A 20,690-nucleotide genomic window follows, 5' to 3' on the forward strand; every position below is an offset into this window, starting at 1 on the left:
AAAAAAAAACAGTTAAAAATTTATTTTGTGGTATTGGGGATTGAGTTCATGGCCTTTTGCATGCTAGGCAGGTACTGAAACACAGAGTTATATCCTTGGCCCGTTTTAGAATTTTATTTTGAAATGGAGGTTTCAATAGGTTGCCCAGGCTGGCCTCAAATTCACAAGCCTCCACCTCCCAAGTACCTGGGATTATAGGTGTGAGCCACCTATCCCAGTTCAAAAAAGTTCTTAAAAATCTCTGATTTCTTCAGAATCTTAGAGCCAGAAAAGCACAAAGGGAATTTGAGCTCAGGACTCTGACTCCCACATTCTTGCTCCTATGTGAGCCAGGCTGTCCTTCCCTTAGGTATGCAAGTTGAGCATTGGTCTGTGGTGTGTCTCTTAATCCTTTCTCCTTGTTCCAGGTTTATGGCCGCTGCGGTCTGACCCTAACCGAGAGACTGATGACACTTTGGTGCTTTCTTTTGTTGGCCAGACACGGTAAGGATGGTTCTAGTTCTAGCTTTGGGCGCTGGGATGAAGGTTGTGAGGTGGGTAAGCTGGTCCCAGACTAACTCAGGCCTTTGGTCCTGCTGCAGAGTTCTCATGCTAAATGGAGAAGAGGTGGAAGAAACTGAACTGATGGGTTTTGTGGATGATCAGCAGACTTTCTTCTGTGGTAATGTGGCTCATCAGCAGCTTATCCAGGTAATGACTGAGGAAGGGCACACTTTACCATTTACTTAAATTTTGCCTAGAGTGCAGTACAGAGTACCACTGGATTTTAAGACCATTATGTTTTTTTAAAAAAAATTATTTATTTTTGGTACCTGGGATTGAACCCAGGGCGCTTAACCACTGAGCCACATCCCTAGCCACTCCCCCTCCCACTCCCATTTTTCTTTTTTCTTTTCTTTTTTTTTTTCATTCCAGTTAACAACTAAGTTGCTTGGGGCCTCACTAAGTTGCTGAGCCTGGTTTCGAACATATGATTCTCCTGCCTCAGCCTCCCTAGCTATTGGGATTATAAGTGTGCACCACTGCATCTGGCTTAAAACCATCAGTTTTTATGACACTGAAAATAATGGAGGAATTCAGGTTGGTGGGGGGAGATATCACCTGATAACAACTTTTTTTTTGTACTAAGGACTGAACCTACAGTCTCTTTACCACTGAGCTATATCTCCAGCCTTTTTCATTTATTTTTATTTTGAGATAGGGTCCCATCAAGCTGCTTAGGGTCTTACTAAGTTGGTGAGGCTGGCCTTGAACCCATTATTTCTCCTGTTTCAGCCTCCCAAGTTGCTAGGATTATAGGTATGCCATTGTGCCCAACAGAAATAACAATTTTTGGGCTGGGGATGTGGCTCAAGCGGTAGCGCGCTCGCCTAGCGTGCGTGCGGCCCGGGTTCGATCCTCAGCACCACATACAAACGAAGATGTTGTGTCCGCCGAGAACTAAGAAAAAATAAATAAATGTTAAAATTCTCTCTCTCTCTGTCCCACTCTCTTAAAAAAAAAAAAAAATAAAATAAAAAAAAAATAAACAATTCTTGATTTCATGGTTGCTCCTCTTAGGTTTATTTTTCTTCCACAATTGTACAAGTATTGTATTTATTGATGGGGTCTCTTTTACACACAATTATATATGTTTGGGTCCTATTTTAGCACTTTGTATTATATTTTCTGAGACCATCAAACTTTTTCCCTATTGTAACTCTGGAATACTGAAAGCACAAAGAAAGACAAAAAATTATGATGCTTTCATCTACATCATTGGCAGCCCCATGCACATGTTAATCACAACCAGTGCTCTTCTTCTGTGCTTATCCTTACCTGAAATGTGTCTGTGACATGGGGCAGATAGCCATTTGGCATTTATCGACAAGAGCCTGATTTCTGAACACCCTCCCACCTCCCAGCCATCTTTTGGAGTGGAGTGACTTGACAGCTTTTAGTTTTTTCCTTGATATTTAAACTGTTCTCTGTTTTTGTGGTCAGAGTCAGGGTCTTTCTGGTGAAGATTAATGAACTATGCCATCTTTTTATCCACTGATTTGCCTCTTAGCCAATTGGCAGTGACATACTAGTAAGAACTAAAGGGCAAGTTCTGTCTGTGGACCAAGTGTGAAATGAGCCCAATAAGTCTTTGTTTTGTCCCTGGTATATAAGAATTGATTTGAAGGCTGGCATCAGCCTACTTACCTATTATTTTATCCTTAAATGTAAACTCAGTCATGACAGCCCAGATAAATCAATAGATGCAATGTTATCAACTTTTTTTGTTTAATATCAGTGATAAAATAAAATTGTAAAATATATTTCAGGGGCTCAGAGTGGTGTTCAGTTGCAGAGCAGATGCTTAGTAAGCATAGCATGCATGAAAGCCTGGGTTTGCTCCCCAGCACCAAAACAAGCAAATGCATGGCCTTCACTAAGGACCTTCTAGTAATTTTAATGACTCTTGCATAGTTAAGAACTTGGATATCCTGAAGGTCTCATTTTGGTGTTGAAAGAAACTGCTAGACTAGTCATCACAGACTGATGCCATTGATGCCTTTTCCCAGGATGCAGTTTGCATTACTCTAGCAAGCCTCATTTGAGTGAAATAGGATCCACCCATCCTGGTGTGTAAGCAGCTTTAAGGCAGTCTCTTTCAGGGCTGCATCAAAAATGTTGGTGGTAATTAATCATTGGAAGACTGTGGGAAAAGCCCTCCATATCCATATGTTCTGCATCCATGGGATCAACTAACCCTGGACTGAAAATATTTGAGAGGAAAAATTGCCGTTTGAACTCAACATGTGCAGATGCTTTTTCTTGTCCTCATTTTCTAAACAAAGTATATAGCAACTACTTACATAGCATTGACGTTGTTTTAGGAATTATAAATAATCTAGAGATGATTTGTAGTATGTGGGAGAGTGTGTGTAGGTATATACAAATACCATTTTATATGAGGGACTTGAGCAGCTGCAGATTTTGGTTCCCGCTGGGGTCCTAGACCCAGTCCCCTGTGGCTACTGAGGGATGATGATGGGGCAGAAGAGATCTCATGTAGCTTATTAGGTCTCTACAAGTGCAACATTGACCCCTTTCCACTGCTGCTGTTTCTCTAGATCACTTCAGCATCTGTGAGGTTGGTCTCTCAAGAGCCCAAAGCTCTGGTCAGTGAGTGGAAGGAACCTCAGGGCAAGAACATCAGCGTGGCCTCATGCAATAGCAGTCAGGTGGTGGTTGCTGTGGGGAGGGCCCTTTACTACCTGCAGATCCATCCACAGGAGCTCCGGCAGGTCAGGTGTGTGTGATTTGTCACTTGTTTCCTCCCCTATTCTCTGGGACTGCTTTCTTTCTTGAATTTCCTTATTCTGCCATATTCCTTTTTGTTTAGCCATACAGAGATGGAACATGAGGTGGCTTGCTTGGACATCACCCCATTAGGGGACAGCAATGGACTATCCCCACTTTGTGCCATTGGCCTCTGGACAGACATCTCTGCCCGTATCTTGAAGTTGCCTTCTTTTGAACTACTGCACAAGGAGATGCTGGGTGGAGGTATATGTCATTTGGTGACTTGGGGTGGGATCACTTGGAATGTGGAACAAAAACTTAATGTCCCTCTTTCCTACAGAGATCATTCCTCGCTCCATCCTGATGACCACTTTTGAGAGTAGCCACTACCTCCTTTGTGCCTTGGGAGATGGAGCCCTTTTCTACTTTGGGCTCAACATTGAGACAGGTAGGAAGAGCGTTGGAGTGAGGGGCTCTTCCAGACAGGGAGTGTTGAGCTACACGGAGTTCTTGGCCTCAGGCCTCTGCTTTGAACCTTCTTCCCACCCAGCGGTTTGTCTTGTTTTCTTTCCTTCTCACTGTATCTGATGCCATTCTTTCTGTAGGCTTGTTGAGCGACCGAAAGAAGGTGACTTTGGGCACCCAGCCCACAGTGTTGAGGACTTTCCGTTCTCTTTCTACCACCAATGTCTTTGCTTGCTCTGACCGGCCCACTGTCATCTATAGCAGCAACCACAAGTTGGTATTCTCCAATGTCAACCTCAAGGAAGTGAATTACATGTGTCCCCTCAACTCAGATGGTTACCCTGACAGGTGAGCCTCTTTTTCTTTCTTCAGCACGAGCCACTGATTGAGGTCATCATGTTGTCTTCAAACCCTTCCGTTCAAGCTTTTTCCTAGTTTCAAAGTTAGTAAATAACTGTGGTGGGAAGTGTAAGGCAGAGATTCTCACTTCTGATTGTCCATTAGAAACATTAAAAAGTTTTTAAAAAACAAAAAACACAGATTTGAGGTGATAATGTCCTGTAGAGAGTGCTTGCCTAGGATATGTGAGGCCCTGGATGTAGTCCATCCCTGGTGCCGTAGACAAATAAAAAGAGCTTTATCTTTTTTTTCTTGGAGTCTGATTGAGTAGATCTGAGGTTCAACTGTATAATATATATTTTCAGAAAACTTCTCAGGTGATTCAGTTGATTAAACTTCAGAACCCCAGATTTAGGCATCATCATGTACTCCTCTGGAGCAGGGTTTTTTAAGGGTAGCCCCAACCAAAGCCAGCACTATTTGGGAACTTCTTACAAATGTGAATTCTGAAGCTGGGGTTATAGTTCAGTGGTAGAGAGGAAGGCCTGTGTTTGAGTTCCGGCACCAAAAGAAAAAAAGAACTGTAAAGGTTGGTGGCAGCAAGAGCCCTGCAGCTAGCCGTTGCTGGTACACACGGTAGTGTGAGAATCGCTGTCCTGCTTAGATCAGGAGCACTTGGTTTGTCAACCTTGGCTTCACATCAGCATCACATAGAAAGCTGTTAAGAATCTAAACCCAGACCCATCCAGTCCAGTTAAATAGGAGCATCTTGTGGGTGGAACTAGGCATCGGAATGAACTCTCCCCAAGTAATTTTTAGCAGAATCAAGGTTGAGACCCTGCCCTAGAGTAAGCTGGTATAATTCTACCTTGTTTTTCTTCCCTCTGTGGAGTTGCCTCATGGAATCCTTCCCTTCTTTGGGTCTACTCAATCTAAACCCAGACCCTTCTTTCCAGCCTGGCACTGGCCAACAACAGCACCCTCACCATTGGCACCATCGATGAGATCCAGAAGCTGCACATTCGCACGGTTCCTCTCTACGAGTCTCCCAGGTGAGTGCAGGCCGTGGGAACTGCCGGGAGTGGGTGGAGAACGCCTCTGATTTTCTGAGTGGCCCTGTTGTTCTGTACTTGTTGTGCAGGAAGATCTGTTATCAGGAAGTGTCCCAGTGCTTTGGGGTCCTCTCCAGCCGCATTGAAGTTCAAGACACAAGTGGAGGCACAACTGCCCTGAGGCCCAGTGCCAGCACCCAGGTGAGGGTGGCAGGCAAAGAAATGATGGTAGGGACCAGCAGGCTTTCTGCAAAGGGTCAGATGGGAAGTGTTTCCAGCTTTGCAAGTCATATGGGGTCAGTCTTAGCTTCTCACATTTGTCATTGTAGCCTGAAAGGCAACAGGTGGGCCTAGCTGGTTCCAGGAAAACATTATAAAAAATGGTTGCTAGCTGGGTGTGGCAGCACACGCCTGTAATTCCAACTACTCAGGAGGCTGAGACGGGAGGATGGCAATTTCTTTCTTTCTTTTTGGTGCCCAGGGATTGAACCCCCAGGGGTACTTAACCACTGAGCAACATCCACAACCCTTTTTATTTTGAGATAGAATCTTGTTAAGTTGCTCAGGGCTTTACTAAATTGCTGAGGCTGGCTTTGAACTTGGGCTCCTCCTGCCTAAGCTTCCCAGGCTGCTGGGGTTACAGGCGTGAAACACTGTCCCTGGCAAGGATGGTGATTTTTGAGGGCAGCCTGAGTAACTTGGTGAGATCCTGTCTAGAAACAAAAAAATTTAAAGGATGAGGATGTAGCTCAGTGGTAGGGTGCCTCTGGATTTACTCCTTTGCTGTAAAAGAGAAGCAGACATGGTTATTGCCTGACAACTTTGCAACAGGGACATTTCCTGTTGTCCTATCAGTCAGATGACTCCATTGGCAGTGTGGTATAACAGGCAAGAGCGGGAGGGTTCTGATAGAACTGGTCTGAGGGTCAGTGCTGGTCATGTGACTTGATTGGGCAAGCCTAGCCTTCAGTTTTTTCCATCTGTAAAATGACTACAATAGAAAAACTAGAGGTGCACATCATTGGCTTAGTGGATCATTTTCTGCTGCTTGTTCTCTCTTCTTCTTCCCACACATCTGACAGGACCTCCTTTCTTAATTGATAATGAAGATCTTTATATTATGCTTTCTTTTTTTTGTTGTTTTAAAGAGAGAGTGAGGAGAGAGAGAGAATTTTAATATTTTATTTCTTAGTTTTCGGCGGACACAACATCTTTGTATGTGGTGCTGAGGATCGAACCCAGGCCACACGCATGCCAGATGGGTGCGCTACCGCTTGAGCCACATCCCCAGCCCTTTATATTATGTTTTCATTTGAAGTCCTTCCCTGCTCTTCCTGTTGAAGATGGTGGAGTTGTCACTTTGTTGGTCACCCGTTTTCCTCTTCAGGTTTTCTTGATTTGCAGTATCCTGGTTTTTTTTTTTTTTGGTACTGGGGATTAAACCCAGGTTTGCTCAACTTTTTTTGTATTTTATTTAGAGGCAGAGTCTCACTGAGTTGCTTTGAGCCTCAGTAAGTTGCTGAGGCTGACTTTGAACTCGCCATCCTCCTGCCTCAGCCTCCCAAGCCCCTGGGATTATAGGCGTACACCACCGTGCAGTATCAACTTTTTTTTTTTTTTTTTTTTTAACAGAGAGAAAGAGAGAGAGAGAGAGAGACAGAGAGAGAATTTTTTAATATTTATTTTTCAGTTTTCGGCGGACACAACATCCTTGTTTGTATGTGGTGCTGAGGATTGAACCCGGGCCGCACGCATGACAGGCGAGCGCGCCACCGCTTGAGCCACATCCCCAGCCCCCTATCAACTGTTTTTTAATGATGTTTGACTTTAGGTTTTGGGCCAGAATGTCAGTTGCATACATAAACTGGCTTCTTCTTGTCATTGGTTCCAACATCTTCTCTGAAGCACTGTTTGTCATGCTTCACTCACTCTGCCAGCCATTAGCTTCTCCCCCTACCCCTGCTTTGCAGTGCTGAGGATCAAACCCCAGGCCTTGTGCATGTGAGGCAAGCATTCTACCACTGAGCTAGCCCCAGCCCATTCTTCTCCTTGTTCAGTCTCTGCCTTGTGCCCTGATCTCACTGATCCCTTCCTGATTAGGTTCCTGATGTGCTCTCTCTCTGTTCACAGGCCCTGTCTAGCAGTGTCAGCTCCAGCAAGCTCTTCTCCAGCAGTACCGCCCCTCATGAGACCTCCTTTGGAGAAGAGGTGGAGGTGCACAACCTCCTTATCATCGATCAGCACACCTTTGAAGGTGCAAATGAGCTCTGTCTTCCTCCTCACATCCTCCCTAAACTGAGCTCTTCCAAAAAACCCCAGAGCCTGACTGTGTAGAAGACCCTCCTAGAAGGAGAGGAAGAGGGTGGGCCTTTGGGAGTTGCTGTGAGTGTGGAGCGCTGGGTACCCTCTCGTCAACTTGGGTTGATGGGAGATGGGTAGCCTGAGAAGACTTTCGTGTTCTATCATGATGTAAACCACCAGCCTCAATGAAGGATGGGATTGTGTGTGTGGAGATGGGGCAAGGGGACATCAGCCAGGCCCTGCTCTTGTGTTCCCCTTTTAGTGCTTCATGCCCACCAGTTTCTACAGAATGAGTATGCACTCAGCCTGGTCTCCTGCAAGTTGGGCAAAGACCCCAACACATACTTCATTGTGGGCACAGCAATGGTGTATCCTGAAGAGGCAGAGCCCAAGCAGGGTCGAATTGTTGTCTTTCAGTATTCTGATGGTAAGTGGCCCCAACTCCCACTTCTGAAGGATGTGAAGTGCCGGGAAGGGACAGATTGTTGAGGTCTCAGCCTCAGTTAAGCAACAGAAGAACTGGGCTTAGAAGCCAAGAAGAGGTGCTCTGTTCTTCCTCTCGAGCAGTTGACTATTTGACTGAATTCCAGAGTAGGTGAGCAGGGCACAGGCACAGTTAAGTCTAGCTTAGGTTTCTTCCCTTGTCTGTTGTTTTGAGAGGTGGAAGAGAGGGGGACAGGTGAACTGTGGGTGAGAGAATCTTGTGGCCAGTGTAGGAGTTGAGATTCCCCCATTGGTTTTCCTCTTGGCTGCCCAAGCACTTAGGAGCTCTTTCCATTCCAGCTTTAGCACTTTGCATTTATTTCTCTGCACCTTTTCTCACCACTCCTACCCTAGATGTTTGTAAAGATTAACTATCAGCCCAGAAGCCAGCCATGAGGCCAAGATGAAGTTTGGTCTGCACAGGGGGGAGGTGGCTTGCACACTTCCCTGGATCACTGCACCTGCCGTGGGGCTCATCCTCTAGGGGGTGGTTCACCTCTCTCTATATGGATTCTGTGTTTCTTGCTTTTTTTAGAACCAGAGTGGCTCTAGCCATATGAGGTAAAGTGGGCTCTCATAAAAGACTGAAAAATCCTTTTTCCTCCCAGGAAAACTACAGACTGTGGCTGAGAAGGAAGTAAAAGGGGCTGTGTACTCCATGGTGGAATTTAACGGGAAGCTGCTCGCCAGCATCAATAGCACGGTGAGACCCACACCACTTCAGGTTGCACACCGTGTTTGCACAACATTCTCCCTTAAGTTTACCTGGGGCTCTGTGTGTATAGGATTTTGAGGATAGCAAACTAGTGGGAATGGAGGATGGAGCTCTAAGTTGGGAATTGGGGGAGCAGAGACAGGCATTGCAATCGGTTTATATATGTGTTTGTGTGTGTGTGTATATATATATATTTTTTTTCTATTAATTTTTTTTCTATTAATTTTTTTGAAAGAACCCCAGGGATTGAACCCAGGGGTGCTTAAGCACTCAGACACATCCTCAGCCCTTTTTATTTTTTGAGACAGAGTCTCACTAAGTTGCTGAGGCTGGCTTTGAACTCGTGGTCCTTGTGCCTTAGCCTCTTGAGTCGCTGTGATTACAGGTGTGCACCACTGCACCTGGCTACTGCACTTGGATCATATGACCAAGTCTATCAGATCCTGAGTGCTGAGGGGACTAACAAGGCTGTAGCCCCTGAAATCAGGGTGTTCAGTGTCAAAAGAACATGTAATCCACGTGAACATAATGAGCCAAATCATATTATCCTACCACGTTTCTTGAAATACTAGTGCTGTAAAATATTCCACATCTGCTGCTTTTTTTTTTTTTTTTTTTTTTTAAGTTGTAGCAGAACACAATACCTTTATTTCACTTATTTATTTTTATGTGGTGCTGAGGATCCAACCCAGGGTCACGCACATGAGGCGAGCGCTCTATCACTGAACCACAAGCCCAGCCCCTCCACTTCTTACTTTTTCTGCCATGTCTTTACCTTCTCCCTTGCAAAAGAAAAACTTTGAGTTTTATTGAGATATAATCAAGAAACAAATCATACATATTTAAGGTGTACAACTTCATGTTTTGTTTAAAAACCATTTTAAATTTTATAGTGAAATAAATTGGGAAAATGCTGTGTCCTGGAACCCTTCTGCCTTGGAGGGTCACAGTGAATCATAGCATGTTAAAGGTTCAGAAAGTAGGGGCTGGGGATGTGGTTCAAGCGGTAACGCCCTCACCCTGCATGCTCAGGGCGCTGGGTTCGATCCTCAACACCACATAAAAATAAAATAAAGATGTTGTGTCCACTAAAAACTGAAAAATTCTCTCTCTCTAAAAAAAAAAGGGCTGGGGATGTGGCTCAAGCGGTAGCGCGCTCGCCTGGGATGCGTGCGGCCTAGGTTCGATCCTCAGCACCACATACAAACAAAGATGTTGTGTCCGCCGATAACTAAAAATTAAAATTAAAAAAAAAAAGGCTCAGAAAGTAAGGAAGTGTTACTTGAATACTTTAGATCAGAAGTTTCTAGTCAGTCTGTTCCTTCAGAAAATACCAGTTGAACACTTGCTGCATGCCAGGCACTGTAGTTGGGATTCGGTTGTAAGTAAAATGGACAGAGAGGTGCCCTTTTGGAGCTTAAGAGAGCAAACAGATACACAAGCTATGATATAGTGAAAGTAAAGGGGGCTGGGCTGGGGGAGGGCCATGGGGGTGGGAGTCCTTTTTCCTAGCAGATAGTCGGAGGGTCTCTTGCATGCCATCACACTGGGACAGGCTCCACAGAGGGAAGGAGGAGCCCTGTCTGGATCTGAGGTAGATACTGAGACATCCAGGTAAGAGTAGGCCCGGTGTCTGGGGAGCTAAGTCAAAGGCAGCAAGGGGCTGGCACATTCTGGGAGGCTGGTGGTTCTAGCTGGGTGCTGTGGCACACACCTATAATCTCAGCTACTTGAGAGTCTGAGGCAGGAGAATCATAAGTTTGAGGCCAACCTCAGTAACTTAGTGAAACTATCTCAAAATAAAATACAAAAAGGCCTGGGGACTTGCATGTGGCATCCCCTGGGTTCAATCCTCAGTATGAAAAAAAAAAAAAAAAAAAAGATTTTCAGTTTTATTCTGAGGGTAGTGGAAATCTCTTGAGTCTTATATACTTTATGCTTCTTTGGAAAGGCCACAGGGCACCAAGGGTCAAAGCAATATCAGGTAGGAGGCTCTTATCAAAATATCCAGATGGCAGTTAGTGGTTCTGGGACCAGGGGATAAAGTAAAGAGTATTCAGATGCTAAATGTGGTGTGTTGCACACACCTCTAATCCCAGCATCTGGGAGGTTGAGGCAGGAAGATTGCTCAGCATGGGCAACATAGCAAGACCCACAAAAGGAAAAGAAAAATAAGATGATGCATGTTATGAAGATGGGATGGGGGAGCTTTGATGCATTGAAGATGGGGGTGAAAGCTGGGATTGGAGTAATCTCAGCTACTCAGGAGGTTGAGGCGGGAGGATTGCTTCAGCCTATGAGTTGAGACCAGCTTGAACAACACAGTGAGACCATCTGAAAAAGAAAACAAAGACAAATGTTGTTGGTGTTCTAACATAGATGTGAGTCTTATGAGTCTTGTATACCTCATGTACCTCTGTAACCTGCTTCATGCCCAAAGGCAGAACTGCGCCCCTATAGTGAATGTCTGCCGGGATGAAGCTAGACGGGTGGACCCTGTTGCCCCCTGCCTGTCCTGAGCTGATCTGATGTGCATGTGATATCCTTGTGGCATTTTCGTTTATTTATGTGCTTCTAAAGAAAACAGCTCCGTGTGATCCATATTCTAGTCTTTTAATTTTTTAAAGGGTGCTTTTAACTATTGGAAACAAAAATTGGCTTGCTTTGCATTGTTTTATTAAAAATCGAGCATCACTGAAGTAAATAAAACAAAAAACCCATGAGGGCGAAAGGCCAGGAATGAGGATCTTGGCCTGAGCAGCAGGCAGGTTGGAGCTGCCGGTGATTGATGGGGAAGATTGTGAGCAGAGCAGGGTTGAAGGGTAAAACCAGACATTTGGTTGTGAACATATTAAATCCCAGTGGGTAACTAAGTAGAGATGTCACCCAGGTAACTGGGATGGAAAGGTTTGGAATCAAAGGAAGAGGGAGGCTGGAAAGTAGCATGGCAGCTATTAGGGGACGTTTAAGTGAGAAGTCTGGATTAGATCTCTTAGCATCACCCCTGCATGGAAAGTGGTAGACAAGGGAGACAGCCCTGGTACCCTCCTGCTTGCAAAAGATCTAGGTGAACAGAGAAGATGACTTCATGAAGTAGGAGGAGCACTGAGAAAACAGTGTTCTGGAAGCCGTGGGATGAAAATATTTTAAGCAGGAGAGAACTGGCAAATTGCAAATGCTGCCAGGAGTCAGGTAACATGCATTGAGTTGACCATTGGTTTCAGCTGGGTGCCATGGTGCACCTCTATGGGAGGCTGAGGACGGAGGATCCCAAGTTCAGGGCCAGCCTCAGCAACCTAGCAAGACCCTGTCTCCAAAACAAAAATATAAAAATGCTGGGTTGTAACTCAGTGATAGAGCACTTCTGGGTTCAATCCCCAGTACTGTAAAAAAAATAAAAAAAGGAAGTTGACCATTGGTTTTAACCACATGAATGTCGGAAGTGATGATCAGAACTCTCTTGGTTGCATGGTGGGGTGGAAACCTGACTGAAGTGGGTTCAACCAGGATGAGGAGGAGAGGACAGCGAGTATAGAAAACCCCTTAGGAGAGAGTAAGGAGGACAGTGACTAGAGGGAAATGTCGGGTTGAAAGTTTTTGTTTTAAACTTTTCAGTATGGGACATACTGCTACACCGTGCTGGTAGGTTGACTCCCAAAGTCTCGCTCTTGAATGGGCAGAGGAGGTGGGATGTAGTACACAGTGTGGGGTCTGAGATGGAAGAGTCGGGACATGTGGGAAGCCCTCTTGCTTGTGGGAGGTGCTGGAGGTTTGAGGGAGTAGAGAGGCTGTGGATTCTTTGTTTAGGGACCAAAGAAGTGAATGGACTAGGGATGTGTGCGTTACTAAGCAGGGTAGGAGACCCCTTCCTCTCAGTTAGTCTTGAATTTAGAATGAGCACAGTCATCCTGGCTGGTTGTTCACCTTCTCTTGTCATTGACTGACCACAAGCAGGTGTTGTCTGGCCAATGGGATAAAGGGAGAGGGGGTATGGGAGTTGAGAATCTCTAGAGCTGTGGGGATAATGACAGATGCCTGGCAACTGAGGACATGAGATTCAGGAGCAGGGGCAGTTCTTTTTAATGACAGGCTCAAATGGTGATCATATAAATGGACAAGATGAGTGGGAAAGAGGGCAGAAAGGTAAGAAAGTAAAGTATCAAGAATTGTAGGTATGTTGTAGAAGAACCCTAAGGTGGTGTGAGTGTCCAAGTGGCTGCTCCAAGGGACACGGTGCTATAGTCTGATGGTATAAAGTTCAAAATTGGGGTCTTTGGAGAGAGGAAGGGGACACATCTGAAATTACTAGGTGAGGAGGAACATGGAAGAGAATCCTGCCTCTAGGCCAGCAGAGTGAGGGACAGTGGGAGGGCCACATTTCAGCTGGAGTGATAAGGGCACTGGCCAGAGAAAGAGGATGTCCTTGATTAATGATGTTCCAGAAGGCATAGTGAATGGATGTCAGGATTGGGAAGAGTGGGATGGGCAGTCAGCTCAGGAGATGTCTCATGTGTTCCTGGTCAATAGAAATGCCACATGAATTTTAACTTTTCTATCAGTTGCATTAATATAAAAAGCAGTTGAGGCTGGCGGGTGCCGTGGTGCAGGCATACATATAGTCTCAGCAGCTTGGAAGGCTGAGACAGGAGGATCATAGTTTCAAGACCAGCTTCAGCAATTTATCGAGACCCTAAGCAACTTAGACTCTGTATTAAAATAGGGCTGGGGATGTAGCTCAGTGGTCAGTTGCTCCTGGGTTAAATTTCTAGTACCCCTTCCCTCCCAAAAATGGTAAGTGAAATTAATTGTAATAATATAGTTAACACTATCTAAAATGTCTCAACATGTCATCATTGTTTTAGTCAGCTTTTTCACTGCTGTGACTAAAGGACCCAATCAGAACAATTATAGAGGAGAAAAGGTTTATTTAGGGCTCACATTTTCAGAAGTCTCCATACAAGGCCGGCTTCATTCCTTAGGGCTCAAGGTGAGGCAAAACATCATGACAAGAGTGTGGTGAAGGGAAGCCACTCATATGATGATCAGGAAGCAGAGAGACTCTGCTCATCAGATACAAATATGTACCCCCAAAGTCACGCCCCAATTCTTACCTCCTCCAGCCACACCCTACTACTTCAATTACCATTCAGTTAATCCCTATGGGGGATTAATTCACTAAATAGCATAAGATTATTCTAACCCAATCATTTCCCTGGAACCTTCACATTGTCTCAAACATGAGCTTTTGGGGGACACCTCACATCCAAACCATAACAAGTATAAATAACTTGATACTTTACATTATTTCATACTAAAACTTCAAAATCTGGAGTGTATTTTATATTCATAGTACATCTGAACTTGAACTAGCCACATTGGTAGTGGCTACCATATTGGGACAGCAGAGCTCATGAATCTTTGGGGGAGAGAATGGGAGTCAAGCTTTTGATGAGTCTGACCTTGGTCTTGACTGTCTCCATGATAGATGGTGAGAGGGAGATGGGTGGGGTGTTGTCAGGCCCTGTGGAGCTCTGAGGAGCCTTCCTTACTCCCATTGCTAGAGTATGGAGGTCCAGAAGTGCTAGGATTACTTGAAGATGGGTGTTCTGGAGGGACCCGTGAATGGAGGTGTGGTAGCAATTATAATTACAACAAATGACTTGAGGAGTTGGGGTTCTTTGGACATCACTTGAGAAATCATGGCTTAATGTTTTCTGTTCAGGAGTTCCTCAATATGCAGAGGCCATGGCAGGATGACTTAGGCCCTGAAGGACCTGCCAGGGAAGGCCTGTCCACTCAGACAACTTGAATCTGTTTTCCTTAGCACGGGGCTGTATTGAGTTATCTGCCCTTCGCTGCTGATTATAAACCATCTTCAGTTTTTTGGAGTTGTGGTTGAAATTAAAGAAAGATTATAATGGAGAAGAAAAATAGGGTTTCTTTTGACCTCCTGGAGGACAGTAGTGGGCAGCCACAGAATCTGGTTCTTTAGATTCCTTTAGTTACTGGTAGTGCTTGCTGTAGGACTTTCCCATTCAGTTTTCTCTACTTGTTGGCTTCATATAAAAAAGTTCCAGGAATGTATGAGTTTTGAGAAGGGCTCAGAGGTGGTTGGGAGGTATTCTTTTTCTTTTCTTTTTTTTAATATTTATTTTTTAGTTATAGGTGGACACAATATCTTTATTTTATAAATATAAAAATGTGGTTTTGAGGATCGAACCTAGTGCCTCGCGCATGCTAGTCGAGTGCTTTAACTTGAGCCCAGCCCCTTCTTTTTCTTTTCTGATTAGGAAACTGAACACAAGATGCCCCGTTCACTGTGTCCATAGTGTTACACCGGCACTGCTGTCTCCTTTCCGTGGGCTTGTTTTTTCATGTAAAAGACACGTTGTATTCTTCGTTTGATGTGCTTGCCCTCCTTTCCTATTTCAGCAGTATAAAAACTAAAATAAAAAATGTTCGTCCAGTGCCACATCAGACAGGTGCCCACCCACACTGCCCCCTGGGATGCAGTGCTGCAGTGGAGCATTGGTGGGGAACGGGCACCCAAGGACCTGGCTCCCAGGCTGAGGCTCGTGTGCCTTCCAGGTGCGGCTCTATGAGTGGACCACAGAGAAGGAGCTCCGCACCGAGTGCAATCACTACAACAACATCATGGCGCTCTACCTGAAGACCAAGGGCGATTTCATCCTGGTGGGCGACCTCATGCGCTCAGTGCTGCTGCTCGCATACAAGCCCATGGAGGGGAACTTTGAAGAGGTAGTGGGGGTGCTTGGGGTGTAGTCTGGCAGCTGAAGCCCCTGCTGTTGTTTGGTGCGGAGGGTGTTTAAGCCCAGCCGGGGCAGGGACATGTTCCCTGAGCATGTGTTCTGCATCCATAAGTATTTCTTGAGGACCTCCCACCCCCCACAACCGGAACTCAAGTAGGCTCCATCTCTGTAAAGTTGCAACCAAATAGCCTGTGTTGGCTGCAGATCTGGGGGAAATCTTTAGGGCAACTGTTAAACATGGGGCTATATATTCTGCAGAGTAGGGTCTGGGCTTCTGACTAAAAGAGACAGGTCCCAGAATTGGATTCCATACAAAGTCCAGTTACATTTCTTGTTGCATCTCATCTGTTTTAAGATTGCCCGAGACTTTAATCCCAATTGGATGAGTGCTGTGGAAATCCTGGATGACGACAATTTCCTGGGGGCTGAAAATGCCTTTAACTTGTTTGTGTGTCAGAAGGACAGGTAAGTGACAATGGCAGATTGGTGGGCAGGGTGGAGCCCTGGGTCTGTGGGGCTGAGGACATCATATGCTACTTCAGGCTCGATTGCTCTTGACGGGTAGAATTTCCTTCATGAAAATCAAAGGCCGTGTGGACCTGCCGACCGGCCTCTTCAGAGGGGCTCCTCAGGATGCCCAGCACAGGGTGTTCACTGAGGTAGTTCTGTACCCCGGCCTCATGGGGGAGATGGGTCTGAGTAGTGACTTCTTATGCCACCTTTCAGTGCCGCCACCACCGACGAGGAGCGGCAGCACCTGCAGGAGGTCGGGCTATTCCACCTGGGAGAGTTTGTCAACGTCTTCTGCCACGGCTCTCTGGTCATGCAGAATCTGGGCGAGACTTCCACCCCCACACAGGGCTCTGTGCTCTTTGGCACTGTCAACGGCATGATTGGTAAGTTCACCCCTGCAGGGCTTGCTCCCACACAGTCTTCTTTCCTGGGACTGCCATTTGGAGGGACCTGGGAGGGCAAGTAGACAGACCTGGAGTTTGCCAGAGGCTGCAGCAAACATGTTCCTCCTGCTGGTGCTTGGCTTGCTGCCCTGGTTAGAAGGTGCTTGCTGTGTGGCTCACTGCCCTCTTCCTCCTTCAGGGCTGGTGACCTCACTGTCAGAGAGCTGGTACAACCTCCTGTTGGACATGCAGAATCGCCTCAATAAAGTCATCAAAAGTGTGGGCAAGATCGAGCACTCTTTATATCCTCTGTGAGCCCTCCCCATGCTGGGAAGCACATCCCAGCAATGCAAAGAGCTGCTTATTCTGAGCTGCTTCAGGGAATGTCTTGATTATGTTTCTGTACAGAACAGGACTCTTGTTCTCATTAGTTGTTTTTTTTTTAATAGATGGATGCAAAAATCTTTATTTCATTTATTCATTTTTATGTGGTGCTGAGGATTGAACCCGGTGCCTCACATTTGCGAGGCAACTGCTCTGCCTCTGAGCCACAATCCCTGCCCCATCATTAGTTTTTTGTGTGGAGAATTTCCGACATACATAGTAGTAGAGAGAGAATAGCACCATGAGTCCCACGTGCTTATCACCCAGGTACAGCTGGTCATGAGAAGGTGGACTCATGTTCCTCAGCTGTTTGCGTCTGGCCTTCTTGGTTGGGAGTCAGACAGTTCAGATGACAGCACAGGAGTGTCTCCTCTCAGGGATCTCTCGAAGGGCAGCAGAGATCCCAGCAGGAGAACAGAGGAGAGTGAAGAAGCTGGGACTCTGGGGTCAGTCCTGCAGGCACACGCAGAGCTCAGGTGTGGCTGGAAGTTTGTTTGGTGTGGAGATAGCAAGAGTCCTCTCCAGGGGTGGGGTGGAAGGGCTCCTCTCTGAGTCTGGCCCAAGGAGGGAGTAGGTGTCTTGGTTTTTTGCTAACAAGTAGGACATTGGGCATCCTCTTGTGTCACTGAGCCTCTGTGTATTCATCCGTGATGCTTTGGGGCTAGACTTGACGGGTGGTTCTTACCAGGTGTGTACCTCATACTCACCTAGAGTACTTGTAAAAAAAAAATACCCATGTGTATTAGGGCTTTCTGCTAATCCCTGACCTATATTTTAAAGACATATTTTAAGATTACCCAATTAAGAACCATTGGATTAGGCAAAAAATTTCTTTTAGTTCCAAAAAGCAGTATGTGTTTCAGCTGAAACTGTTTTTTCCCATTCAGTCCTGGCAGTCATTGTAGATTGTGGTCTTGCTGAAAAGTAGGGATGATTGTCAGGGTGTTTCCAGGTAAACACACATTCCTTAACTCACCTGTCCACCTGGAGATCCTTTCACACTGAGAGAAAGACAGAACCTGCCACGGGCTTCATTGATGGCGACCTGATTGAGAGTTTCCTGGATATCAGCCGCCCCAAGATGCAGGAGGTCGTGGCAAACCTGCAGGTGAGCTGTGTGGAGTTCACTCTGGGCCAAGTGGTATTCAGGGCAGGGCCTGCCAGAAGAATGGCAGGACTCAGACAACTGTCCTCCAAGGATGCAAGGTGCCAGCAGACCTGTCTGGCCTTTAGTGAGCCTCACTGCATGAGAATGAGTCTGAGGGAAAGGCTCCTGGGTCCACTCGAGGTAGCAGGCGCCTTAGCCCCTCTACTGTAGCAGTGAGGGCATGTTTTGGATCTCTGGCACAACCCAGGGGTGGGAGGTAGGCTCAGGATCCTGCAGGCAGGAGAAATGTCCATGATTCTGGAGTTTGGGCTGTTGCTCCCTGGAGATGGTGCACCTGGGGCAGCCTAAGAGCTAGCTTTGCCTCAAAGGACCTTGCTCACCTATGTGTCCCCAAGGGGCAGGGTGGGTTTCTGGTGAGTGCTTTGTCCTTCATGTGGCAGCAATGGCTGTTGGGCTTCTCCCTCCCCTGCTGAGGAGGGGAGCCCTCTTGGCCTCAGGACCTTCTCCTCCTCTCATTGCAGTATGACGATGGCAGCGGTATGAAGCGAGAGGCCACTGCAGACGACCTCATCAAGGTTGTGGAGGAGTTAACCCGGATCCATTAGCCAAGGGCAGGGCTTCCCTTTCCTGGCCCTGCCCAAAGGCTCTGCCCTCCTGCCCTCCCTTTCCTCCCCACCATTGTCTTCTTGGCTATGGGAGGCCTCTCCCTAAGCCAGCTGCTCCCGAGGCCGCAGTTCGCCTGTGTGGAAATGGGGCTTTCTTAGGACTAAAACCAGTTCACTAGACACCTGGGAATGGGCTGAAGGCGGAATATTTTCTCCCTGGATTTTTACCAGTCTTATATGATTCCAGCCATCACTTTGGACCACCAAGCCTTGATTGGTGTTGCCACTTGTCCTCCTTCCTGGGAGGGATTTTGCAGCTCTTTGGTTGAAAGGAAGTTCGCGTGCTCGCCGCTCTCTTCTCTCTCTCTCTCTCTCTGAGTGTGTGAGACACTCATGCTTTGTCCTCTTACTTCCTTTATTATTTAGGTTGTGGGTGTGGGAGGTTGCAGGTGGAGGGGAAGAGGGTCAGGAGGGTTTCATTGTCACTGAAGTGAGAGCTTCCTTTTACTTCTCTTGCCTCTGAGAGCATCAAGCCTGGAGACCTGTTCAGGGCCAGGGCTGCCCCAGTGTAACATGGAGATGGTGGATGATCCCCAAGCCACAGCCCTTTGTCTCTGGGAATTCCATTCTTCAGAGAGAAGGAGGTGGGGGGCTGGGAATTGGTTGTTAGTTTCTGAGTTTTACCAAATAAAGTAGACTCTAAGAAAGATACATTTGTTTTTGCTTTTTTCCCCTTTGCTTAGTTGTCCAGCATCCTAGGTATATCCTGCCCATTTACTGCACACCTAGGCACTGTCCCCTGCTTTATGGCAACTGCTGCAGTCACTTGTCCTTGGTATTAGAACAATGCTTCTCAAGCAGTGAAATGACATCTGCACCTCTCCTTTGTTACATATTGGTTTTGGTGGGATTCCAAGCTGTGATTTGATGTCTGGTTTTGGAAATTCAGTGGTGATTTTGGTTGCATTTGACTGAAGTCACCATTCAGTTCTCTGCTAGTAATCTGCAGGCCCTGGGCTGCTTGGGCTGCCGTTCCTAGCCTCCTTTGACAGTCAACCATCCCCTAGCCAGACTCGGCTACCAAATAGCTTCTCATGCACCTCCTAGTTCCTCCTTGCTATACGCTCTTTAGAATTTCATTTCCTCTGGTCTAATCAAATGAACATTTGAAGTTTGCCCTTCAGTCCTGCAAACAGAGCCTGCCATCTTTAAGCTTAGCGGGTCAGAGTGAACCCATCCCCTGCCAGTGATCCAGTGGGAATAAAGGGTACTCTGTCCCAAAAGTGGGATAGAGTTGATCTTGACATACCAGCTGGCCCTTTTAAGTCCAGCCTTTGAAACAGTGTCAGGAAAATTGTGGTTTCAAGTTCAAACTGTGGTTTTGAGAGATTCTAGCTTCAAGTACAAAGGGAGCATCCTAGCTTTGGGGTCTTCCTAAGTAAGGCTCCTGCCCAGGAGTCATTTTTAAAAATTTTATTGCCCTCTTTTTCCCCTTCTCCTGAGACTTCTGAGGGTGGGGGGTAAGGGTCTTCAGAGAGAAAATAGCATGTCAAAAGCCACAGTTTTGAACTTGAAACTCAATACTTTGATTTGAATTCTTAAAGTCATGGTTTGAATTTGAAAAAGGCCTGCCCCATGCCAGAGACAAGCTTTAATGAGGCAGGCAAGCAGCAGTCTCGGATTGTGATTATTTTTTAAATTTAATCCTGGATGGGTGGATTGACTATAAGGTGCCAATATCAAAAAGAATGTGGTGGGAGGATGATTCTGGTGCTCTTTAGTGGTCTGACCCATGGCCACGGGGACCCACTACATTCAGTATTCAGTGGCAGTATTCAGTGTATTGAATTTGGAAGTCCTTGCCATGTTTTGCTGTTTTTTGTTTCCTAGTCTTGGGTGTATTCACTTGGGATTGGATTCCAGCAACCCTTTGGACACTGACATTCTGCTGCCACACTCCCACCCCTCTTAAAGACTATTAATCACCTCTCTAGGGGTGAAAGGTTGTCTTTGGAGCCTTGTTGCAGCCAGCTGGACAGGCTCTGTTCCATGTAGGCGCTGATGAGCTAGCCTCACTCCAGGCCTCTGCGTGAAGGGACCTTTGGGAGAATAATAGAAACACTGACTCATCACATGACCATTTGGAAGGGTCTTGAGCCAGAGGCCGACAGTCTGCAGCCAGCAACTTGGATCCTCCACCCTCAGTGGAGGGTCCCTTTTGTTCCCAAGAAGCCACAAGCCACAGAAGTGGGGAAGAAACACTGAGGAACCTGAATTAAAGGATATGCCCAAACTAGTC

General features: G+C 46.3%; 1 protein-coding gene across 1 annotated transcript in view; it reads left to right on the forward strand.

The window, feature by feature from the left end:
- The window catches only part of Ddb1 (damage specific DNA binding protein 1), a 32,581-nt gene extending 13,479 nt beyond the window's left edge, over nt 1–19,102 (forward strand). Inside the window, exons 11-27 of the mRNA XM_026407539.2 lie at nt 408–483; nt 582–690; nt 3,102–3,280; nt 3,374–3,537; nt 3,614–3,721; nt 3,879–4,086; nt 5,034–5,129; nt 5,219–5,330; nt 7,260–7,383; nt 7,693–7,857; nt 8,522–8,616; nt 15,217–15,387; nt 15,754–15,863; nt 16,125–16,294; nt 16,494–16,596; nt 17,663–17,786; nt 18,308–19,102. Of these exons, the coding sequence (XP_026263324.2) occupies nt 408–483; nt 582–690; nt 3,102–3,280; nt 3,374–3,537; nt 3,614–3,721; nt 3,879–4,086; nt 5,034–5,129; nt 5,219–5,330; nt 7,260–7,383; nt 7,693–7,857; nt 8,522–8,616; nt 15,217–15,387; nt 15,754–15,863; nt 16,125–16,294; nt 16,494–16,596; nt 17,663–17,786; nt 18,308–18,391 (2,198 nt within the window). The 3' untranslated portion in view covers nt 18,392–19,102. The remainder of the gene's footprint in view (nt 1–407; nt 484–581; nt 691–3,101; nt 3,281–3,373; nt 3,538–3,613; nt 3,722–3,878; nt 4,087–5,033; nt 5,130–5,218; nt 5,331–7,259; nt 7,384–7,692; nt 7,858–8,521; nt 8,617–15,216; nt 15,388–15,753; nt 15,864–16,124; nt 16,295–16,493; nt 16,597–17,662; nt 17,787–18,307) is intronic.
- Nucleotides 19,103–20,690: the final 1,588 nt, after the last annotated feature.

The sequence above is a fragment of the Urocitellus parryii genome, chromosome 4 (assembly GCF_045843805.1).
Source record: "Urocitellus parryii isolate mUroPar1 chromosome 4, mUroPar1.hap1, whole genome shotgun sequence".
Classification (NCBI taxonomy): Eukaryota; Metazoa; Chordata; class Mammalia; order Rodentia; family Sciuridae; genus Urocitellus; species Urocitellus parryii.